At 53.5% G+C, this 23,728-nt stretch overlaps 2 protein-coding genes across 5 annotated transcripts; one reads left to right on the forward strand and one right to left on the reverse strand.

Moving 5' to 3' along the window:
* Positions 1–505: 505 nt before the first annotated feature.
* On the forward strand, positions 506–13,418 carry SYCE3 (synaptonemal complex central element protein 3). Of its 4 annotated transcripts, XM_015150640.3 has the most exons (4): positions 546–606; positions 3,465–3,540; positions 7,459–7,567; positions 13,130–13,418. In XM_015150640.3, exons 3-4 carry the CDS (start codon positions 7,459–7,461, stop codon positions 13,285–13,287), a joined length of 267 nt encoding a protein of 88 aa, XP_015006126.2. In that variant the 5' UTR covers positions 546–606; positions 3,465–3,540; the 3' UTR covers positions 13,288–13,418. The 4 variants fall into 4 exon arrangements, with proteins under 4 accessions (XP_015006127.1, XP_015006128.1, XP_015006126.2 ...); XM_015150641.3 differs by lacking the exon at positions 3,465–3,540 and having other exon boundaries at positions 506–606; XM_015150642.2 differs by lacking the exon at positions 3,465–3,540 and having other exon boundaries at positions 517–606; positions 7,437–7,567.
* A 186-nt stretch (positions 13,419–13,604) lies between these two features.
* On the reverse strand, positions 13,605–18,633 carry KLHDC7B (kelch domain containing 7B). The gene has a single exon (XM_015150692.3). The coding sequence runs from the start codon at positions 18,278–18,280 to the stop codon at positions 14,576–14,578; it is 3,705 nt and encodes a 1,234-aa protein (XP_015006178.3). The 5' UTR covers positions 18,281–18,633; the 3' UTR covers positions 13,605–14,575.
* Between the last annotated feature and the right edge of the window lie 5,095 nt (positions 18,634–23,728).

Here is a 23,728-nt window from a genome sequence, read left to right on the forward strand (position 1 = left end):
GGTGCTGAGTGGCTCTGCTTCCAGTTCTTGCCTGGAGACCAGGAGCGCCCGGGAGACCCCAGCACTTTCCAGCCCACATGGACCTGCGTGCACCTCTGCCTCGTCTCCCTGAGCCTGGGCTGCCTCCTCTGTAAGACACATGCCAGACAATGTCCGCCACACATGGTCGCTGTGACAGTGGAACTAGCTGGGCGTTCGCTCCTCATTCGGCAAATGTTTACCAGCACCTTTGGTACCGGGCGCTGTCCGGGACACTGGGGACACAGCAGGCAAACGGGGCCCTGCGTGTAAATCCTTAAGCTCAAGAAGGAGGTGGGGGCAAAACTGTCAGGCCGGGAAGCTCTTCATCTCCGCAGGGTTCTCCCTCAACCTCAGGACGTCCCCAGCACCGCACCTGCCAGTCCCAGACGCGGACGCCGCGTACCGACGGGAGCAACACGAGATGACCCGCCTCTTTTCCCGAGGACACCCAATGAGGGCGAAAGGCCACTTCCGGGGCGGGTCCGCTACCGGAAAGGGCGGGGCATCCCTCGTGAGGAGCGGCCTTGTTCCTCAAGCGGCCGCTGGGGGCGCCAGAGCAGGACTGGAGCGCGGGCCAAGCCGGAGGTGAGCGAGGCCGCGCCGCCCCGGACCCCGGCCCTCCCGACGCGCCCTGAGGGCTGGGCTCCGCCTGACCCTGTCCTGGCGTTCGCGGCGGCACCAACCCCAAACCAGACCCTTGGCTTCGACCCGACTCCACTCACCCCACACCCCGTGCTCCTCCCCCAACGCCCCTCACCCCCGCCTCACTCTTCACCTCACCCCTCACCCGCCTCGCCCCTCACCCGCCTCGCCCCTCTCCCCTCATCCTGCTTCACCCGTCACCTCACCCCACCCCACCTCACCTCACCTCACCCCGCCTCACCCCACATCACCCCACCTTACCCCTCACCCGCCTCACTTCACCTCAACCCGCCTCACCCCACCTCACCCCTCACCCGCCTCACTTCACCTCACCCCGCCTCACTTCACCTCACCCCGCCTCACCCCTCACCCCTCATCTCTCACATCACCCCTCACCTCACCCCTCACCCGCCTCGCCCCTCACCCCTCATCCTGCTTCACCCGTCACCTCACCTCACCCCACCTCATCCCTCACCTCACCCCACCTCACCCCACCTCACCCCGCCTCACTCCGCCTCACCTCACCTCACCCCTCACCTCGCCTCGCCCGTCACCCCTCATCCTGCTTCACCCCGCACCTCACCCCGCCTCACCCCGCCTCACCCCTCACCCTTCACCCCTCACCCCTCATCTCTCACATCACCCCTCACCCCACCTCACGCCACCTCACCCCTCACCCTTATCCCGCCTCACCCCTCACGCTGCCTCATTCCTCCCCCTCTCCCCTCACTGCACACCCCATACCCCACTCTCCCCACCTCACATGCCTCACCTCAGTCCTTCAGGCCCTTACAACTCATCTACATCTCCTCACACGGTACACTCCCGATCCTGAAGTCTACACACTCTGGGCTTCTCATTCCATGCAACCTGCCCCTCTTACCCTTACATCTGCCACACCTGGGACCCCAGAGTCCACACACCACCTCACACCCCAAGTTCCCACCCGCACCTCTGGCTTCCTCCCACCTGCACTTCAGGACCGGCCCAGACTCTTCATAGCCCCAACTCCAAGACTTCCCTCCGCACATCACAGGTACATTCCCTTCCTATGCTGCTGTCATCCCGTACAGAGGAGCACATCTCTGCACCAAGCATCCCTCTTATCCCCTCACATTCCTTGTTCTGAGAGGGATCCCAGGCTCTATTAGAAACTCTTTGTACCGGGCAAGACACTCAGACCACAAACCAGACTCTAGGCTCTGACTCCCTCAACTCCTGTCCTTCACACCCAAAGTGATACCCAACCCAGACCCCACACTCCCGCCCCACACTCCTCCCGCCCCACACTCCTCCCGTCCCACACTCCTCCTGCCCCACACTTCTCCCGCTCCACACTCCTCCTGCCCCACACTTCTCCCGCTCCACACTCCCGCCACCCATCCTAAGCCCCGTTCCATTGTTTTGGTGCAGGCTCAGGCCTCTTTCTCCACCCAGTCCCAGTCATCCCGGGCAGTCTCATCAGGGAAGAAATGCCATGAATTCTAATCCTGTGGCTGCTTCCTCCACATCAGCTTTCACACCCTCTCCCTGGATCTCCTTTTCAGACCCATCCCTCTTCTGAGATCCAGTGCTGCTCTGGCCACAGCCTCCATCCTTCTAGCAGTCTCATGCTCTATCCCCAAATCTACATGGGGCCACCCCAATGCCCCACTTATAGAAACTACGTCTTTTATATGTCTCTGCTTCACCCCATCATCTTAAGCACCCCTTAAACCACTCATACTTGTGCCCTCAGTGTCCTTACCTTGTCCATCCACTGTGTGTATGTTTACATTCCCAGGCCTTCTACACTCCAGACATTGTCTGTGTGCCATCTTAGGGTCCTGAGGACACTGTAGCCATGTGGCCTCAGCCACATGCCTAAGTGCCCCTAGGGAGGCATGCAGCTTTGATAAAGCTTTATCATTCTCCTCAAACCAAGAACGTCTGTTGTTACAAGAAGAAACTTTTCATTGCCATTTATTAGGGAGTTAGAGACCATCAGGCCTGAAATGCCCCCCTTGCCATCCTACCTTTACTTCTACCTACCTTATTCTATCCCTACCTCCTTACCTTCCCTTACCTGCATAGGGTGAAATTACTTGTCTGAGACCAGTCCCTGCACCTATCAGTTACCCTTTCCCCTGATTCTTGGGGGCTTTTCTGTCAAGCTAGCTCTTTCCACACAGCCTAGAAACATGAGGAATTCAAAAAGCAAAAAACCTTCACTCTGTATCACGTTCTAGTTATCTCCTATTTTTTTCTCCCCTTCCCATCTAAATCCGTACACACGATCCATTTTGTCTAATGATCCATTAATTATTCACGAAAATATTTTTACTTTTATGCCTCTCCTGAAACATCTCACCGAGTTGATCAGTGACACCCCAATCAAATATCTTGAATTTACTTAGCCTTTTTTTCTTTTGCAGAGGAGATCTTCCAGCTCTTCCTCTGTAGCCTAGAGTACAACTGTCCCATCTCAGCCTCCTGAGTAACTAGGACTGCAGGTGTGCACCAACACACCCGGTTATTTTAAAATATTTTTTGTGGAGACTGTTGCCCAGGCTGCTCTCAAACTCCTGCCTTCAAGCATTTCTCCTACTTTAGCCTCCCAAAGCACTGGGATTCCAGGCATGAGCTACTGTGCCTGGGCCTGCCATGCCCAAATACTGTAGTCTTTGACACTAGTGTAATATCTCCCAACTTAAAACAAAATACCCCTGTGACTCTACATTACATTCCAGGTACTGGCTTGTTTCTCTGCTTCTCTTTGAAGTAAAACTCACCAGTTTCTACTTCTCCTTCCCTCTCTTTAGAAACATTTCAACTGGGCTCTTGTTCCAGCCACTCCATGAAAACAGCTCCTGTCAAGATTGCCAGTGTGATCTCCAGGTTGTCAAATCCAGTGGTCACTTTTTATTTATTTTTGTTTTTGTTTTTTTGAAACAGAGTGTTGCTCTGTCACCCAGGCTGGAGAGCAGTGGCACGATCTCGGCTCACTGCAACCTCCACCTTCTGGGTTGAAGGGATTCTACTGCCTCGACCTCCTGAGTAGCTGGGACTACAGGCACACACCACCATGCCCAGCTAATTTTTGTATTTTTAGTAGAGACAGGGTTTTGTCATGTTTGCCAGGCTGGTCTTGAACTCCTGACCTTGTGATCCCCCCGCCTTGGCCTTCCAAAGTGCTGGGATTACAGGCATAAGCGACTAAGCCTGGCCACTACCTCCACTTCTAACACTCTGGTCCAAGCCTCATCATTCCTTACCTGGAGTTTTGCAGCTACCTCCTTTTTTTTTTTTTTTTTTTTTTTTTTTTTTTTTTTTTTTTTGAGACGGAGTCTTGCTCTGTCTCCCAGGCTGGAGTGCAGTGGCGGGATCTCGGCTCACTGCAAGCTCCGCCTCCCGGGTTCACGCCATTCTCCTGCCTCAGCCTCCCGAGTAGCTGGGACTACAGGCGCCCACCACCTCGCCTGGCTAGTTTTTTTGTATTTTTTTAGTAGAGACGGGGTTTCACCGTGTTAGCCAGGATGGTCTCGATCTCCTGACCTCGTGATCCGCCCATCTCGGCCTCCCAAAGTGCTGGGATTACAGGTTTGAGCCACCGCGCCCGGCCTGCAGCTACCTCCTAACTGATGTCCCTGTTCCACCATTTCCACCCCTAAGTCTATTCTCAACATAGAAGCCAGAGTGATCCTTTTAAGTCATTATTCAAATCACATCACCTTTGTCAGATTTTTCCAGTGTTTCCTCATCTCATTCAGAATAAAAATCAAAGTCCTGGCCAGGCATGGTGGCTCACACCTATAATCCCAGCACTTTGGGAGGTCGAGGCAGGCAGATCACCTGAGGTTCAGGAGTTTGAGACCAGCCTGATCAACATGGCAAAACGCCATCTTTACTGAAAATACAAAAATTATCCGGGCATGGTGGCAGGCGCCTGTAATCTCAGCTGCTCAGAAGGCTGAGGCAGGAGAATTGCTTGAACCTGGGGAGGTGGAGGTTGCGGTGAGCCAAGATCACGCCACTGCACTCCAGCCTGGGCAACAGAGTGAGACTCCGTCTCAAACAAACAAACAAAAAAGAGTGTGTAGTGAGAAGAGAAGGGGCTGAAAGGACCCTGTTTGACCCATTAGAGCCAGCAAAGGAGAGAGCCAAGAAAGAGCAGGGAAGGAACTACCAGAGGTGGACAGAGTTTGGAGAAAACAAGGTTAAAACATCAAGAGAAGAGGATTTTGAGCAGGAGAAAGTGGCCAAATGTCAGTGCTGCAGATATGTTAAATAAAAGAAAGACAGAAAGTGCCCTGGGTGTGCCAGTTATGACTTTGGTGAGGGCATTGTCAGTATCAGAGACAGATGCCAGATGACAGTGGAGTGAGGAGGACAAGCAAATGTGTGAGGCCTGGCTGGGAAAGGAAGGAGAGGAAATAGCTATAGGAGAGGGTTAAGGAAGGCGTTCCAGACATTTCTTCCTCCCATCACCCACTATTAGCCCTCTGCCCTGCCACCTGCCTGTACCTCCCCACTCACGCTTAGCAAACTATTCCTACTTACCAAAAAGCAGGATGGGGTCCCTGCATGTGGAATGGCTTCATGCCCACAGAAGTAGCTCCTTTACAGATCCCAAAAGACCATACACCCTGCCCCTGCATCCTCATTCTCAGATCTGCCTGTCAGGCCTCCTGGAGGGCCCTTTGCCTCCCCCTCAGAATCTCTACCCTTAACAGGGAGGATGGCAAGAGGGGAAAGATAATAATTTTCTTTTTTTTTTTTTTTTTTGAGATGAAGTTTCCCTCTTGTTGCCCAGGCTGGAGTGCAATGGCACAATCTCGGCTCACTGCAACCTCTGCCTCCCTGGTTCAAGTGATCCTCCTGCCTCAGCCTCCCCAGTAATCCCAGTAGCTAGGATCAGGCACCCACTGCCACACCCGGCTAATTTTTATATTTTTAGTAGAGATGGGGTTTCACCATTTTGGCCAGGCTGGTCCCAAACACCTGACCTCAGGTGATCCACCCGCCTCGGCCTCCCAAAGTGCTGGGATCACCGGCGTGAGCCTCTGCGCTTGGCCAATGATCATGATTTTCTTTCAGAATTAGGGCTTTACAATAGTCAACTCCTTTATTCAGCCAATATTTATTAAGCACTGCTGTTTTCCTAGCTGTGAGCTGAACACTAGGAATAGTTCATTGGAAAGATGGCTTCTACTCTCCAGGACCCCACAGTCTAGTTGGGGAGGTAGAGGAATCCACAATCACCATACCAGCTAAGAGGCACCATGATGAGGTAGGCCCAGGAAGTCACAGGAGAACTGAGTGGATGCCTATAACTCTGAAGTAAAGACCAGGAAGGCTTTCCCCACATGCACAGTGGGAACAATACCACAGCATCTGTGGCCCATCCCTCCCTATTTTATGCTTACCTGGCTCCTTCCTTCACCTTCATGAGGTTACAAGTTCCCTGACAGCTCTTACAACATTATTAATCTATTTCTCTCCTTTCTTACTAGTGCCTTGTAGATAAATAGGTGAGCATCAAATATTAACAGAATGAATTAATGTATATTAATAAAGATGAGAGGATCTGGAGTGATTTAATTACTGTTCAACATTTTAAATAACAACAGATATGATTTATTAAGTGCTCCTTATGGTAGGTACTGTGCTGAACAGTATATAATTTATTTAAATTAATCCTCACAAAACTCCACAAGATACAGGTACTACTAATAATTCCCTTTTAAAAAAATACAAAACTTGGCTGGGTGCGATGGCTCACACCTATAATACCAGCACTTTGGGAGGCCAAAGTGGGTGGATCACCTGAGGTCGGGAGTTCGAGACCAGTCTGGCCAACATGGAGAAACCCTGTCTCTACTAAAAATACAAAATTAGCTGGGCGTGGTGGTGCGTGCCTGTAATCCCAGCTACACGGGAGGCTGAGGCAGGAGAATCACTTGAATCCAGGAGGCAGAGGTTGTGGTGAGCCAAGGTCATGCCATTGTGCTCCAGCCTGGGCAACAAGAGCAAAACTTCGTCTCAAAAAAAAAAAAAAAAAAAACCTACAAAAATTACCAAAAATTTGTCAAGATGATGTGTAAGTTGCCAAACATAACACTGCTGATATGTGGTGGAGCCAAGATTTGAACCCAGGCAGCTCAATTCCAGAACCAGGACAGTCTCTATGGGGCACTACCTCTAATGCCCAGGAGAATTCTTCTGGAAAATGAAGTTGATGATAATTTTTTAATGTATGAATCATTTCATATTTTAAAATTAAACTTACTCCCCTCCAGGCTCCCATCGCTTGACGTCTGTAATTATTACATTAACTGCTTTGACATCTGTCACATCCTGGTTTGTCATATGGTGTGTGTGACTTACTCCCATATTGCACTAGAAATTCCTTAGGTACAGGAATTGTATCTTTATAACATATCAGCACAATAGCTCGCATCTTACTGGGAACTCAGTATGGTTTTGCCGGAAAAAATTCCATGTCACCATTATGACAGACTTTTTTCCTTATGATGATGAAGATGTTTTCTATGTTAATGACTCCAGCCTTCAGCTACGTTTGTATGGCAAGGATGGAAGAAAGGGGAAGGACGACTTATATGTGACAAATGCTATGCTGGGGCGTTTAGACATTTCCCATTTAACCTTCACAACAGCCCTGTGGAGGAAGTGGTATTGTCTGAATCTGAGAGATGGGGAAGGAATTCCTTGGAGAAATCACTGAGTTATAACCAGTGGAGCTGGAATTGAAATGTGGGTCTGTCTCACTGCAGCTTCTTTCTGTGCATTGCCTAGATGGCTGATGCTGACCCTGAGGAAAGAAACTATGACAACATGCTGAAAATGCTGTCAGATCTGAATAAGGACTTGGAAAAACTATTGGAAGAGATGGAGAAAATCTCAGGTAGGATGTGTGAACCCAAAAGCATCTGAGACAGGTCTCAATCAATTTAGAAAGTTTATTTTGCCAAGGTTAAGGATGCACCTGTGACACACCCTCAGGAGGTCCTCAGGACATATGCTCAAGGTTGGCAGGGTACAGCTTGCTTTTATACGTTTTAGGGAGGGAGAATACATCAGTCAGTACCTGTAAGAGGTACATTGGTTCGATCTGGAAAGGTGGGACAACTCAAAGGGGGATGATTCCAGGTTACAAGTAGATTAAATTGTTTCTGATTGGCAACTGGTGGAAAGAGTTACTGTCTAAAGACCTGGAATCGATAGAAAAGAATGTCTGGGTTATGATGATAAGGGGTTGTGGAGACCAAAGTTTTATCATGCAGAGGAAGCCTCCAGGTAGCAGGCTTCAGAGGGAATAGATTGTAAAGGTTTCTTATCAAACTTAAGGTCTGTGTTCATGTTAATGCTGGTCACCTTTTTCTGAATTCCAAAGGAGAGGCAGGTATGATGAGTCATACCCAATTTATCCTTCTCCTCATGGCTTGAACCAATTTTGGCCAAGCAACACACCCACCTTGGCCTCCCAAAGTGTTGGGATTACAGGTGTGAGCCAGGGTGCCTGGCCAAATAATTTGTGTTCACTAGAGCAGACTTTAGAAAATCTATACTTAGAAATGTTTGCAATATTTTGCCTATGTACTTGTGAACTATGAATAGCTGAGACACGTATCAGTTAATTTAGAAAGTTTATTTTGCCAAGTTTGGGGACACTTACCTGTGACACAACCTCAGGGGGTCCTAATGACATGTGCCCAAGGTGGTCAGAGCACAGCTTGATTTTATTTATTTATTTATTTTGAGAAAGAGTCTCGCTCTGTCGCCCAGGCTGGAGTGCAGTGGCACAACCTCGGCTCACTGCAAGCTTCGCCTCCCGGGTTCACGCCATTCTCCTGCCTCAGCCTCCCGAGTGGCTGGGACTACAGGCGCCCGCCACCATGCCTGGCTAATTTTTTGTATTTTTAGTAGAGATGAGGTTTCACCGTGTTATCCAGGATGTTCTCGATCTCCTGACCTCGTGATCCGCCCGCCTCAGCCTCCCAAAGTGCTGGGATTACAGGTGTGAGCTACCGCGCCTGGCCTTGTATTTTTAATGGAGACGGGGTTTCACCATGTTGGCCAGGATGGTCTTGATCTCCTGACCTTGTGATCTGCCCACCTCAGCCTCCCAAAGTGCTGGGATTACAGGTGTGAGCCACTGCGCCCGGCCTTTTTTTTTTTTTTTTTTTTTGAGATGGAGTCTCACTCTGTCACCCAGGCTTGAGTGCAATGATGTGATCTCAACTCATTGCAACTCCGCCTCCCGGATTCAAGTGATTCCCCTGCCTCAGCCTCCTGGGTAGGTGGGATTACAGGCGCCCGCCACCACGCCCAGCTAATTTTTGTATTTTTAGTAGTGATGAGGTTTCACCATTTTGGCCAGGCTGGTCTCGAACTCCTGACCTCAGGTGATCCACTTGCCTTGGCCTACCAAAGTGCTAGGATTACACACGTGAGCCACTATGCCCAGCCAGCAAACAGTTTTATATATTGAAAAATCTATCAATATTTTCCTTTCTGATTTATTCCCATTATTTTGACACCTAGAATGTCTTTTCCTAATCTGAGATCAGTGAAATATTAGTTGTATTTTCTTCTACTTTGCTTTGCATTCCTTTTTAACATTTAATCCTAAACCATCTGGCATGCCAAAGGACCTACACTGCTTTTTTTCTTTTTTTTTCTTTTTTGAGATGGAGTCTCGCTCTGTCACCCAGGCTGGAGTGCAGTGGCACGATCTTGGCTCACTGCAAGCTCTCCCTTGCAGCTTCATGCCATTCTCCTGCCTCACCCTCCTGAGTAGCTGGGACTACAGGTGCCCGCCACCACACATGGCTAATTTTTTTTTTTTTTTTTTTTTTTGTATTTTTAGTACAGATGGGGTTTCACCGTGTTAGCCAGGATGGTCTCAATCTCCTGACCTCGTGATCTGCCTACCTTGGTCTCCCAAAGTGCTGGGATAACAGGCATGAGCCACCACGCCCAGCCACGTGTTGCATTTTTATATAAATCTGCTACAGGCTGGATGCAGTGGCTCATGCCTGTAATCCCAGCACTTTGGGAAGCCAAGGCAGGAGGATCACAAGGTCATGAGTCCAAGACCAGCCTGGCCAATATGGTGAAACTCCATCTCTAATAAAAATACAAAAATTAGCCGGGCGTGGTGGCGGACGCCTGTAATCCCAGCGACTCGGGAGGCTGAGGCAAGAGAATCACTTGAACCCAGGAGATGGAACTTGCAGTGAGCTGAGATCATACCACTGCACTCCAGCCTGGGGGACAGAGTGAGACTCTCTCTTCTGTGATAATCCCTGGGCATAGAGGGAGGATGCTTGTATCGTTTTAGCAGCAGAGCATTTGCAGTGAAACAGATCCGGGCCGAGTGCGACGCCAAATGAGGGAGATTCATATCTTTGGTCATCTTCAGAATACCATGATTTTAGTTTCCTGGGAAGTAAAATGAGGAGAGATAAGTTTGACAATTATAAGAGTAATTTGTGCATTAGAACGGAATAAGGAACCTATTTCATTAGGGCACCAACGAAAAATATGAGGAAAAGTTATAATCTGGTACTCTCTAGAGAATGTAGCCAAGAAACAGTGATTTAATTTGCACTCAAAAAACTTGTTTTTTTGTTATGGCCGGGCACGGTGGCTCACGCCTGTAATCCCTGCACTTTGGGAGGCCGAGGTGGGTGGATCGCCTGAGGTCAGGAGTTCGAGACCAGCCTCAACTCAAATAGAGACACCCTGTCTCCACTAAAAATACAAAATTAGCCAGGCGGGTGGTACATACCTGTAATTCCAGCTACTCAGGAGGCTGAGGCAGGAGAATTGCTTGAACCTGGAAAGTGGAGGTTGCGGTGAGCTGAGATCGCGACATTGCACTCTAGCCTGGGCAACAAGAGCGAAACTCCATCTCAAAAAAAACAACAAAAAACAAAAAACAGCTGGGCATGGTGTTGCACACCTGTGGTCCCAGCCTCTTAGAGGCTGAGGTGGGAGGATCAGTCAAGCCGAGGGTTTGGAGCCTGCAGTGAGCCATGATTTTGCCACTGTACTCCAGTCTGGGCAACAGAGCAAGATCTCAACTCAAAAGCAATACAAGACAAACATTCATTTCTCGAGGCTGGGAAGTCCAAGATCAAGGTGCCAACAGATCTGGTATGTGGTAAGAGGTCTCTTCCTGGTTTGTAGATGGTCACCTTCTTCTGTTTTTTTGTTTTTTGGTTTTATTTTTGAGACGGAGTCTCACTCTGTCGCCCAGGCTGGGGTGCAGTGGAGCAATCTCGGCTCACTGCAAGCTCCGCCTCCTGGGTTCACGCCATTCTCCTGCCTCAGTCTCCCGAGTAGCTGGGACTACAGGCGCCCACCACCACGCCCAGCTAATTTTTTTGTATTTTTAGTAGAGACGGGGTTTCACCGTGTTAGCCAGGATGGTCTCGATCTCCTGACCTCGTGATCCACCGGCCTCGGCCTCCCAAGGTGCTGGGATTACAGGCGTGAGCCACTGTACCTGGACGATGGTCACCTTCTTTTTTTTTTTTTTCTCTTTTGAGACAGGGTCACACTCTGTCACCCAAGCTGGAGTGCAGTGGTGCAATCTTGGCTCACTGCAACCTCTGCCTTCCAGGCTCGAGGGATCCTTTTTTTCACCTCAGCCTCCTGAGCAGTTGCAACTACAGGTGCACACCACCATGCCCAGCTAAATTTTATATTTTCTATAGAGGCAGGGTTTCAACATGTTGCCCAGGCTGATCTCAAACTTCTGAGCTCAAGTGATCCACTCACCTCAGCCTCCCAAAGTGCTGGGATTATAGGTATGAGCCACCTTGCCCGACCAGCCACCTTCTTGTATCCTCACATAGAGCCTCACATATCCTTGCATAGAGTGAGAGTAAGCTCTTGTGTCTCTTCTTTAAGGGGTACTGCCATTCAGGAGGGTCTACCCTTAGGACCTAATCATCTCCAAAAGACCCGACCTCCTAATACCTCACGTCGGGGGTTAGGATTTCAACAGGTGAATCTGGGGGGACACATTCAGTCCATAACATGTGTGCCAGGCAGTTTACATATATCACCCATTTAATCCTCACAGTAAGCCATGAGATTGGTGGAGTCTCCAAAGATGAGGAGACTGAGATAGATATAGATAGATAGATAGATAGATAGATAGATAGATAGATAGATAGATTCTTTTTTTTTTTGAGACAAAGTTTCGCTCTGTTGCCCAGGCTGGAGTGCAGTGGTGCAATCTTGGCTCACTGCAACCTCCACCTTCCAGGTTCAGGCGATTCTCTTGCCTCAGCCTCCCTAGTAGCTGGGACTACAGGCACCCACCACCACGCCCAGCTAATTTTTATATTTTTAGTAGAGATGGGCCAGGAACACTGGCCATGTTGGCCAGGATGGCCTCAATCTCTTGACCTCATGATCCGCCCCCCTCAGCCTCCCAAAGTGCTGGGATTATAGGCGTGACCCACTGCGCCTGGCCGGGATTGATATATTTAAGCCACTTGTTCCAGGTCACATAGTTGGCAGGTGGAGAGCTGGAAGGCACACTCTGCTCTGGCTCCCAGGTCCCTGCTGCACCTGCTGTCCAGGTGGTCTGCAGCCTCCCTGTGCGGGAATGATCTGGGATGCTTGTTAGGATTTCACAAAGAGGAATTTTAAAGGGATATGTTTGCTATCTACAGTTGGTTGTCGTGCAGAGGGGAGATGACCTTTGTTCTGTATATTTGTAGAGGGCTGAACCACACCAGCCAGTGGACTATGCAGAGAAAAGGTTGGAGGTGGGATTTCTGCACACACTTCCTTAGAGTTCACACAAGAAGCATGTGTCCACCTATAGGCCCAGGGAATGCTACCTTCAAGTTGCTGTCAGAGGGAAAGAGCAAGAGAGTACGTCAGTTCATTGGTAGATGGTCAAGGACACCTTTCCAAGGGGAAAAGCCCCAGGCTTGGGCCTCGGCGAAAGCATAGAGGTGCCCAGGTGGAGGTGGGCAGGCATCCGAGGCCACTGAACATAAGGTGACATGAGGCTGGGGTCTTGCAGGACTAGGAACAGTCAGCTCTGCCTGAGTGTGTGAGCTTGGGTAGTTGTTAGGACTCCTCAGGGGCCACCTGCAGCCACTGGCTGTGAACTGCATGTAGGTAAGGAGCTGCGGTGTGCTCTAATTCTCCTCACATTTCGTATCAGACCGGCCTCTAGCTTTTTAACATCATGTCTGGTGTATCCAGAAGTTATGCCTTGCATGAGACTGGGAAGTGTCACTCTGGATATTTGCAGGGAGTTGTTATGAGCCTGTAACAAGTAGCCTACCAGCTGTCTCTCCCTGGAGTAACTGGTGCCTCAGCAGGGTCTGGGCCTCCAGATGCTGAGCCCAGCTGCAAGCATCTGACCCTTCTGGAGTACCCCGGAGCGGCAGCCCCTCTCTGTGGCCTGACCAGGCCTGTCTGCTTGTTGCAGTGCAGGCAACCTGGATGGCCTATGACATGGTGGTGATGCGCACCAACCCCACGCTGGCCGAGTCCATGCGTCGGCTGGAGGATGCCTTCGTCAACTGCAAGGAGGAGATGGAGAAGAACTGGCAAGAGCTGCTGCATGAGACCAAGCAAAGACCGTAGGCCCCACTGGCCCACCACAGCTGCCATGCCACCCTCTGCCCGTGAAGAGGTCCCTGGGGGATGGAGCTGGTGCCCATGCGAACAGCTGTATGCACTGCACTTGTTTCTTAATAAACTTATTTTTAAGCACAGCCTGAGGACCTCTTCTCTCCCATGCCATGATCCACCCAGCTGCCTATCAAGCCTTGTGAACAAAACACGACAAGTGCAAGCTGTAGGTGCTTTCGGTGAATTAAAATGTATTTGGTGCCAGTGGTGCTGAACATAGAATAAAAAAACAAAAAATAGAGCCCAGACAGGGACACCCAGGCTGGAGGTTGGAGTGGGCCATAGTCAGATTTATTCACCTTTCTAGCATGGGTTTCAAAGTGCGTAAGGGGAGAAAACACAGCATGGATTGTGCTGTGCGTCCTGGACACCGTGCAAGGTGCTCACAGCTGCGATCTTGTCTCCCACAACTCTCCTGGGCGACAGATGTCCACTGTCCACATTTTACAGACAAGGAGAAAGGGAAGTCAAATGTCCAAGTCCACACAGCTAAAAAGGGGCAGAACTAGGGTGACACTCAGGCCTCATTTAGAGGTAGGGGATTGGTGAGAAGTGGGGTGGGCTTCTGGAGGGGCTTGGAGAGCCCCACAAGGCTGCAGAGGGTGGTGAGCCCGGAGTGGGCCTGGCCTGGTGTGGGCTGGGGGTATGGGTAGGGGCTGCAGACTGCAGGACAGCACCAACGGACCCAGTTTCAGAGGCAAGGGTTCTAGGCCCTTGAGAATCCAGAGCGTCAAACAGACCCAGATGGCTACAGGGTTGGTACCTGGGGAGGCCTTAGGACAGGCAGAAAGTCCCAGAGGTGAGGGCATTGCCTGGGGACATTTTTGCTCCCTGTCCTGCTGACAGAGCCTAGGAAGTGTGAACGTTTTCTACCCCCTCCTCTCTCGGCTCAGCAGAGCTCCAGCAAGCCAGGTCCTTGTCTGCGGGGACGTATCAGTCCCTGGCTCTAGGGAATGGGGAGTCCCACAGACAGAGGGGTGTGAGCAGGCTGAGTGGGTCTGTAAGCAGACACAGAATTGAGTCAGGAAACAGTTTGAGTGTGGAGTAAGGGGCAGAAAGAGGCTGAGGGCATCTGGGCTTCAAAATAATTGACAACCTTTAAAGCAGAAGGGGAAAGTTGTCCAGAAACAAGAGCAGGAGGTTCCGATCCCAGCCCCTCCCTGAGCCCTGGCCTCTCAGGCCCATCCCAGGAGAGTCTCCCTGCAGAGCCGTGAAGCAGCTTTGGGTCTCTGCCTGCCACTCAGAGTGAGGTCTGCAGCCGGTCCTCAGCGGGCAGAGTCAGGATGAATGGGCTGAGGACCCCTGTGCTCCCCAAGGGGAAGGGCTGCAGCTCCTTGGCCTGGAACTGTGCAGTCCCCCCAGAGACCGTGAACGTGGCAGTGACCTGGGGGTTGAGGCAGTAAATGGTGTTACCCAGGGTGGTGCAGCGCAGTGGGGCGGGGGCGGGCAGGGGCAGGGAGGCAGCCCTGCTCCAGGAGCCGGTCACCGTGTTGTAGCGCATCACCGCGGCGCCCACACCCCGCAGTAGGTCGAAACGGTATAAGAAGCCCCCGAGCGCCACGATGTCGCTGGAACGCCGGTGGCTGGCACTGTATGGGCACTCGTCCCAAGCATCCTTCACGGGGCTGTACCTGAGCAGGCGGTAGAAGAGGTGACCCCCTGTGACGTAGATGTCCCCACGGCAGGCCACAGCCTCGTGGGCCACAGGGAAGGTGCCTGTGGGGAGAGGCGCGCGTGGGGTCCAGGCATCTGTACGCGGGTCGTAGCACTCCATGCTGTACAGGCACTCGCCACCGATGGCATACAGCAGCCCGTCCAGGGCCACCAGCTTGAGCTGGGCTCGGGCCTGCTGCATAGGCCGAACCTGGCTCCAGATGTTGGTCAGAGGGTTGTAGCAGAAGACCTCGTTGGAGCAGACGGCCTTGGCACCGGAGCCTCGGATGCCCCCCGCCAGAAACAGGTAGTTGTGCATGGTGCAGAGACCGCAGCCCCGGAGCGGGGCCTCCTCGGGCACCTGGGTCAGGGGCCGCCAGGTGTTCTCCCGGGGGTTGAACACATGCAGGTGCGAACGTAGAGGCAGGGGCACAGGGGCTGCCACAGCAGGCTCCTCGCCACGAGGGCCCCTGGGAGGCCCTGAGCGGCCCCCCTGGTAGAGGCTGGGCAGTACGAGGACGCCCAGCACCGCCTGGCCCCGGCCGGTCCGCAGGCTGAGGATGCGCTCGCGGTCGGCTGCGCTCAGCCGGCGGTAGAGGCTCGGGTCTCCCAGCACTCGCAGCAGGTTGTTGCTCATCAGCGCGTAGGTCTCCTGCGCCAGGCCGGGCTCCCCGTGCTGCTGGGCAAAGGCCAGCACGTCCAGGCAACTGCCCAGGTCCAGCCGCGCGCGCAGGGCCGCCGCCGTGGTGGGCTCCAGGGCCGGGGAGCTGGGCTTCCGGGGCCCCTCCACCACCCCCCAACTCCCGGGCCTCTGCAGAAACACCAGGAGTTTCCGGGCCTCCTTCTGCTTCTCTGTGAGCGCCCTGCTGCGGCCGGCAGGGCTGCCCCCCTCCCCCGGCGCCTCCCCTGGAGGGTCCCCTGAGGCGGCCGGCCTGACGTCCTGCTGCGAGGTCGGGGCGATTTCACACCTGCTGCGTTTCCGTGGCTGGGGTACCGGCTGTGAGCGCCTCACAGAGGAGCAGGCCACGGGGCCAGACGGCCTCTGTGCAGGGGGCTGTGGGGGGCCCCTGGGCACCGCGGCTTGGGACAGCGAGTCTAGACTTTTCTCCCTGGTTCCCTCTCCTCTTAGGCCTGGGGGAGGGTCTGGGCTGGGCGTTCCGTTGGTCTCGGAGCTTCTTGTCTGTGGCTGACCTCCAGCCTCGACCAGGCCCCCTATACCTGTCCCCATGACTGTCCCCACTGAAGAAGAGGGACCATCACTGTCCTCAGAGTGTGTGGAAGTGCTGGGATCCACAGGGCTCCCAGGAACCGCCCTGGGGACACTCCCCTGGGGCCTCTCTTGCCTGGGGAAGGGGTGGCTTCTAAGAACCATGGCAGTAAGGTTTCCCCAGCTGGCTGAGACCTGCCCCTCCTGGTAGCGCCTGGGGACAGCCACACTCTCCTGAGGCTTTGACCCGCCAGCTGGGGCAGGGGATGCGGCTGGGGCAGGGGATGCGGCTGGGGCAGGGGATGTGGCTGGGGCAGAGGATGCGGCTGGGGCAGGGGATGCGGCTGGGGCAGGGGATGCGGCTGGGGTCAGGGCTGGAGGTGGAGCTGGGGTTAGGGCTGGGGTTGGGGCTGAAGTGAGGGTTGGGACTGGGACTGGGGCTAGGGCTGGAGTTGGGGCTGGAGCTGGAGCTGGGGCTGGAGCGGGGACTGGAGTTGTAGCTGGACTTGGGGCTGGGGCTGGGGTTGAAGTTGGAGCTGAAGTTGGAGCTGGGGTTGGGGCTGAGGTGGGGGATGAGGTTGAGGTGGGGGCTGGGGTCGGTACTGACACTGGGGATGAGGCCAGGGCTGGGGCTAGGACTGAGGTTGGAACTGAAGTTAAGACTTGGGCTGAGGCTAAACTTGGGGCTAGCGCTGCTCTGAGATTTTTGCCCACAGAAGGACCCTGGGTAACCCCCAGGGGCAAAAAATCTGAAGGAGAAGGGGTCGGGAGAGTCAGGGCTTCAGGTGGCAACCCGGGGCCGGGAGCTGCGGGCGGGGAGGCAGAGAGCGCGCCGGGCTCACGGCTCCGGGAGGGGGCGCGGCTGCGGAAGGCTGCGGCCGGCTTTGCTTGCTCCAGGGGCCGGGTGCGCCCCAGGTCAGCGGCAGGACTGTCGTCTCGGGGGCCGTCAGCCCCGGCCTGGCCCGCATCGTTGGCCCCTGAGGCCCCCGGCCCTTGGGACGAGAGTGGGCGTCCTAGAGGCGGACTGTCTAGCCAGGGGCGCGTAGAGCCTGGGGCTGGGCCAAAGCTCCGGGTGCCCGGGACCTCCCTGCTGGCCCAGGACCAGCCTCCTCCGGGGGCAGGGACCCCCGAAGCCTCCCTGCTCCAGCCAACCTCAGCCCCAGAGCCCTCCGTCTGAGACCCAGGCTGCGGGGCGCGGGGCGCGGGCAGCACCGGGGGTGCGGGCTCCTGGGCGAGTGGGGGTCCTGTGGGCAGGCCGCGCGCGTGGGCGTCCAGGGCGGCGGCCTCATCCACCGCGTCCCACACGCTCCCCGCGGCGCCCAGGCGAAGCGGGTCCAGTTTCCGGGGGCGGCGCACTCTGTCTCCCGAGCCGGCGTCCATCCTCCGCCGCCGGCCCCGGCCTCTCCCCAGCGAGCCCGAGGGCCCCGCGCCCGCCCGCCAGGGGCCACTGTCCTGTTGCCCCGCCGGGCCCGCCGCCTGGCGAGAGGGCGCCCTGACACCGCCTGTCTCCGCCTGCGCCTCCGCTTCGCTGCCAGGGCTCCGAGGAGTGAAATGGATCAGGAGGGGGGCGGACATCCTCCGCTCTTCGCTCCTGCCCAGGAAGGCAGTGCCCGGCCTGGGAGGCTCCTTTCCTTCCGCTCGGGGGGCCGTGGGGGTGGCACTGCCCCGTTGTTGTCCTAATGCCCCTCTGCGGGCCTCCTCGACAGCTGTCTTGAGTGGAAGCCGGGCCATGGCGGCCGGGTCCCCGCCCGGGGCTGCAGCAGGGACAGGGCTCCGCTGGCCGCGTCCTGGGGGCTCCGGTTTCCCCTGCCCTGGGCTCTGCCCCTCGCTGCCATCACTAACCTTGGACTTCGGTTGCAGGGCCAGCTCCGCTCTTCCTGCCTGATGAGGTTGAGCCCTGAGGGCTGTGGACACTGGTCCTGCCGCCTCTTGGTCGTGCCCGGAGCCAAACCAGTGTAAGGCCAGCGCTGTGGCAGCCACCACAGCCAGCGCCAGGAGGGCCAGCACAGCACTATCCCAGTCATTGTCACTGTCCCAGTCCCAGCCCCAGAGGGGACCGTCTGGCTCTAAGGTGCCCTCGATCATGGTTCAGGGCTGCCACCCGCTGCAAGGGGCCCGATGGCAGGCTGGCAGTGCATACAGAGCACAGAGGCCTGGGCTGGGGCACTGGCCAGCGCCCGCCCCAAGGGCTGCCCAGTTAAGGTGGACCAGTCCTCCGGGGCCTGGGAAGGGTAGGGTCTCTGCTTGCACCCAGGCCTGGGGGTGTCAGTAGGGCCTGGCTGCAGATATCAGGAGACAGTGAGGCTTATGGTAGGATAGGAGCCCAGGGTCTCTGCAAGCACCTCACCAGCTCCTGCCCTCTTCTCCTCCTCATAGGCCCCAGGGTCCAGTGGCAGCGTTCCTGAGCTCTGTGCTGACATCACAGCCAACCTGCTTCTGCCTGGTAGACCCTCACATCCCTAAATTCATTCCACACCCCAGAGTCCCTCCTCTCAGCCTGGGTCCAGCTTCAGGGGGCTTGGCAGGGAAGGGTTACCCACAGGGAGATGTTATCTCTAGCTCTAGCAATGTGATGCGGCCCTGATGAAATCACCAGAAACCGGAGAGGCAGATTCCACCGTGGGCCAGCATGGGAGGGGTGGGGGCCAGCATGGGAGGGGTGGGGGCCGTGCACGGGAGGGGTGGGGACCATGCCTGATGGTGGTCTTTCGGGCTGAAGAGGGAGACCCTGGGCATGGGTCCTGGCAGTGAGCATTATCATTGCAGGAGTGCAGTGGAAATTTGCATTGGGGCACAGGAACGGTGCATAGAGGGGAGGCGGAGGTTCCCATAGCTCCTCCTCCAGCAGCTTCTGGACTCCTTGCTCTGGGTTCACCAGACATGGGATAGGGTTTTCAAGTCAACAGAAAAAAAAAATGGGATAAATAAAATCCAAACATATTTCTCTTTATGGCCAGGCTTATTTCAGCCCACCTAGACCTTCTAGGATCTCCTAGACCCCCTGCACCCATCGAGAGTGTCTTGACTGCCCAGATAAAACTCTCACTGTGTCCCTGGTGAGCCCTGAGTCCAGCCTGCCCCCTGCTCCAGTTACCGCATCAGCCAGCACCTGGATCCTTCAGAAACCACCCCCCTCTGGCCCCAGGTGCTCTAATAGCCAGACTCTGGGTGTCTTCATCTCAGTCCTCAGCCTTCCCTTGTCTGAGCTGAGGACTCGCCTGCAAGACCACATCCTGGCCGGTACCTCCTAGCCCTGGTTCAGGCCGGCATGTAGGTGCCGCTGTCGGATGTGAGCACTTACTTCCTGAGGGAGAAGCCTTGGCTCCTCCTCTGCTCCTTATCTAATCCCATCTCAGGAGTGAGTCTTGGGACAGGTGCCAGGTGGGGCTCAGACATGAAAAAGAGCCTGGAGTCCCTGGGACAAAGGCAGGGCTCCCTGGAAAGTACTGTGTGTATTTTTCCTTCCTCTGGGACACAGTAGGCCTGGGGATTTCTCCCTTACTCAAGCAGCAAGGAGATGGCCTAGGAGTGTCCCTGGCACCCAGCCTGAACGCTACTGAGCCTCAGGTAACTCACCTCCCAGGTCCCCCTGGGACTATTAGATGACAGTGAGAGGGTGAGGGTAGGCCCCATACCTTAAGGTGGACCTCAAGTTGGGGAAAAGCTTTCTAGACCCTGCCCTCATTCTCTGTCCCAGTCTCAGGCTCTGCCTCTTGGTTAAGTTTGGGGTCCACAAACCTTCAGAGGATGGAGATGACACCCCCCTACCTGCACCTTCTTATAGGCCATTCAGTGTCCATCAGTCAACTCCACCCAGCTTCTGAAGACCCCAGGCTGTGTCAGAGAACAAGGGCAGCGTTCAGCCCGTGATGCCTCAGGACACCATGGTAGGAGGAACTGAACAGAGGAAGTCACCCCACCAGCTCCCCCAGGTGTGAGGACCGCTAGCAAGGACATGCTCAGTCCCATTCTCTGTGGAAGGGAAATGCCTCACTTTGTCAAAATTCAGAACAAGGGCAGAACTTTGTCCTTTGTGGGGAAACTCCCGGTTGGGAAGGTGACTGAGGACAGGTCACTCCCAGAAATGTGGGAGTTCTGCCTCCTAACTTCTAGAGAGTTAAAATGTGGCACACCCAGGCACAGTGGCTTGTGCCTGCAATCCTAGCTACTCGAGAGGTTGAGGTGGGAGGATCACTCTAACCAAAGAGTTTAAGACCAGCTTGAGCAACATAGCAAGACCCGCCTCTTTAAAAAGAACTGAAAAAAAACCCAGTGTGGCACTGCTAGAAAGGTGGCAGGACTTCAAAAGCACATGAGATCATCTGCACCACTGTGAAACGCTAGTCACCGTGCTGCTTGTGCTATGAGAGCACAAATATCACAATTTACTTTCAAGATAAAAAATCAAGAAAATGGGTCCCAGGAAGGTCCGACCCTCAGCAGCCTCCTTGGAGCACCCTTTGGATTACCTGCGGAGGCGGCCCAGTGACTGGAGGAAGGAAACCCTGTACCAACCTCTCCAAGGAACAAGGGACTCCTGCCTAAGACCTGAAGCTGCTGTTTCCTCAGAGACAACACAAGTGCAATAAGGATGGGGGTCGTCCCTGCCTGCCGACACCATCGCCACCTGCACACTGGCATCCACCAGAACCCACCACCACCTGATCACCCAGCCTGGGCAAAGCTGGCCTCAGCCACTGCTGTGCCCTTTCTAAAACATTTAGTAGTGCTATAGTGAAATGAAGACATACGTCCAAATGCAGAACTAAATACAGAGACAGCTCACACACATAAAATATGTAGAGAGCAGCAAACTCCATCAAATGTAAAGTTTCTCTATTATTGGAATGTTTTCGAAATAAGAAATATTGTACAATCAAAAACGATTGTACAAAACAAAGAATATCAGAGGCAGGTGTGGTGGTGCACGCCTGTAATTCCAGTTACTCAAGAGGCTGAGGTAGGAGAATCACTTGAACAGGGGAGGCGGAGGTTGCGGTGAGCCGAGATTGCACCACTGCACTCCAGCCTGGGCAACAAGAGTGAAACTCCATCTAAAAATAAAAAATAAAAATAAATAAATAAATAAATAAATAAATAAATAAATCAAACAAAATTAAAAAGCAAGAAAGTGAACTAGAAATTAGTAGCAAGAGGAATTTTGGATTTTGAAAACTACACAAACACATGGAAATTAAACAATATGCCCCTGAATGACCAGTGGGTCAACAAAGAAATTAAGTAGGGAACTAAAAATTTTCTTGAAACAAATGAAAATGGAAATATGACATACCAGGCTGGGCATGGTAGCTCATGCCTGTAATCCCAGCACTTCAGGAGGCCGAGGCAGGCAGATCACGAGGTCAGGAGATGGAGACCATCCTGGCTAACACGGTGAAACCCCGTCTCTATTAAAAATACAAAAAATTAGCCGGGCATGGTGGCGGGTGCCTGTAGTCCCAGCTACTCGGGAGGCTGAGGCAGGAGAATGGCGTGAACCCGGGAGGCGGAGCTTGCAGGAGCTGAGACCGCACCACTGCACTCTAGTCTGGGTGACAGAGCAAGACTCTGTCTCCAAAAAGAAAAAAGAAAAAAAGACATACCGCCGGGCGCGGTGGCTCAAGCCTGTAATCCCAGCACTTTGGGCGGCCGAGACGGGCGGATCACGAGGTCAGGAGATCGAGACCATCCTGGCTAACACGGTGAAACCCTGTCTCTACTAAAAAATACAAAAAACTAGCCGGGCGAGGTGGCGGCGCCTGTAGTCCCAGCTACTCGGGAGGCTGAGACAGGAGAATGGCGGGAACCCGGAGGCGGAGCTTGCAGTGAGCTGAGATCCGGCCACTGCACTCCTGGGCGGCAGAGCGAGACTCCGTCTCAAAAAAAAAAAAAAAAAAAAAAGACATACCAAAACCTATGGGATGCAGAGAAAGCAGTGCTAAGGGAAGTTTATAGCAACGGGAGCGTACGTCCGAAAAAAGCAGAAAAGGCTGGGTGTGGTGTCTTACACCTATAATCCCAACACCTTGGGAGGCCAAGGCAGGAGGATTGCTTGAGCCCAGTCATTCAAGACCAGCCTGGGCAACACAGCAAGACCCCGTCTCTACAAAAAATTTACTAGCCAGGTGTGGTGCTGCATGCCTATAGTTCCTGCTACTCAGGAGGCTGAAGTGAGAGGATCTCTTGAGCCTGGGAGGTCGAGGCTGCAGAGGGCCAGGACCATGCCACTGCACTCTAACCCAGACAACAGAGCGAGACCCTGTCTGGGAAAAAAAGACTTTAAAAACTTCAAATAAACAACCCAACAATGTCTCTTACAGAACTAGAAATGCAAGAGCAAACCAAACCCAAAATTTGTAGAAGAAAAGAAATAATAAAGATCAGAGCAGAAATAAATGAAACCAAAACTAAAAAACAATACAGGCCAAGGCGCGGTGGCTGACACCTGTAATCCCCGCACTTTGGGATGCCAAAGTGGGCGGATCACTTGAGCTCAGGAGTTCGAGATCAGCCTGGCCAACATGGTGAAACCCTATCTCTACAAAAAAAATATGAAAATTAGCCAGGCACAGTGACACACACCTGTAGTCTCAGCTACTTGGGATGCTGAGGTGGGAGGATTGCTTGAGCCCAGGAAGTAGAGGTTGCAGTGAGCTGAAATCATGCCACTGCACTTCAGCCTGGGTCATAAAGTGAGACTATCTCAAAAAAAAAAAAAAAAAAGACAATAATAATAAGAAGAAGAATAATTGGTTTTTTGTTTGTTTGTTTTGTTTGTTTTTGTTTTTCTTTGAGACAGAGTCTCGCTCTGTCGCCCGGGCTGGAGTGCAGTGGCCGGATCTCAGCTCACTGCAAGCTCCGCCTCCCGGGTTCACGCCATTCTCCTGCCTCAGCCTCCCGAGTAGCTGGGACTACAGGCGCCCACCACCGTGCCCGGCTAATTTTTTGTATTTTTTAGTAGAGACGGGGTTTCACCGTGTTAACCAGGATGGTCTCGATCTCCTGACCTCGTGATCCGCCCGTCTCGGCCTCCCAAAGTGCTGGGATTACAGGCTTGAGCCACCGCGCCCGGCCAAGAATAATAATTGTTAAAAGACATAAGATGTCAAACAGGTATATGAAAAGGTGCTTTAACATAATTGATCATCAGAGAAATGTAAACCAAAACTACAATGAGGTACCATCTTACCCTAGTTAAAATGGCTTTTATCCAAAAGACAGGTAATAACAGCCAGGCGCAGTGGCTCACGCCTGTAATCCCAACACTTTGGGAGGCTGCGGCCCGCGGAACACCTGAGATCAGGAGTTGAAGACCAGCCTGGCCAACATGGTGAAATCCTGTCTCTACTAAAAATACAAAAAAAATTATCCAGGCATGGTGGTGCACGCCTGTAGTCCCATCTACTTGGGAGACTGAGGCAGGAGAATTGCTTGAACCCGGAAGGCAGAGGATGCAGTGAACTGATATGGCACCACTACACTCCAGCCTGGGGGACAGAGTGAGACTCCGTTTCAAAAAAAAAAAAAAATGTA

The sequence above is a fragment of the Macaca mulatta genome, chromosome 10 (assembly GCF_049350105.2).
Source record: "Macaca mulatta isolate MMU2019108-1 chromosome 10, T2T-MMU8v2.0, whole genome shotgun sequence".
In the NCBI taxonomy this organism is placed as follows: Eukaryota; Metazoa; Chordata; class Mammalia; order Primates; family Cercopithecidae; genus Macaca; species Macaca mulatta.

Excerpts from the sequence above, each read along its gene's own strand:
- SYCE3 (XM_015150641.3), top strand. The coding sequence starts at position 7,459 with ATGGCTGATGCTGACCCTGAGGAAAGAAACTATGACAACATGCTGAAA. Across the intron at positions 7,568-13,129 it reads AGAGATGGAGAAAATCTCAG|TGCAGGCAACCTGGATGGCC; the intron begins GTAGGATGTGTG and ends TGCTTGTTGCAG.
- KLHDC7B (XM_015150692.3), bottom strand. The coding sequence starts at position 18,280 with ATGATCGAGGGCACCTTAGAGCCAGACGGTCCCCTCTGGGGCTGGGAC.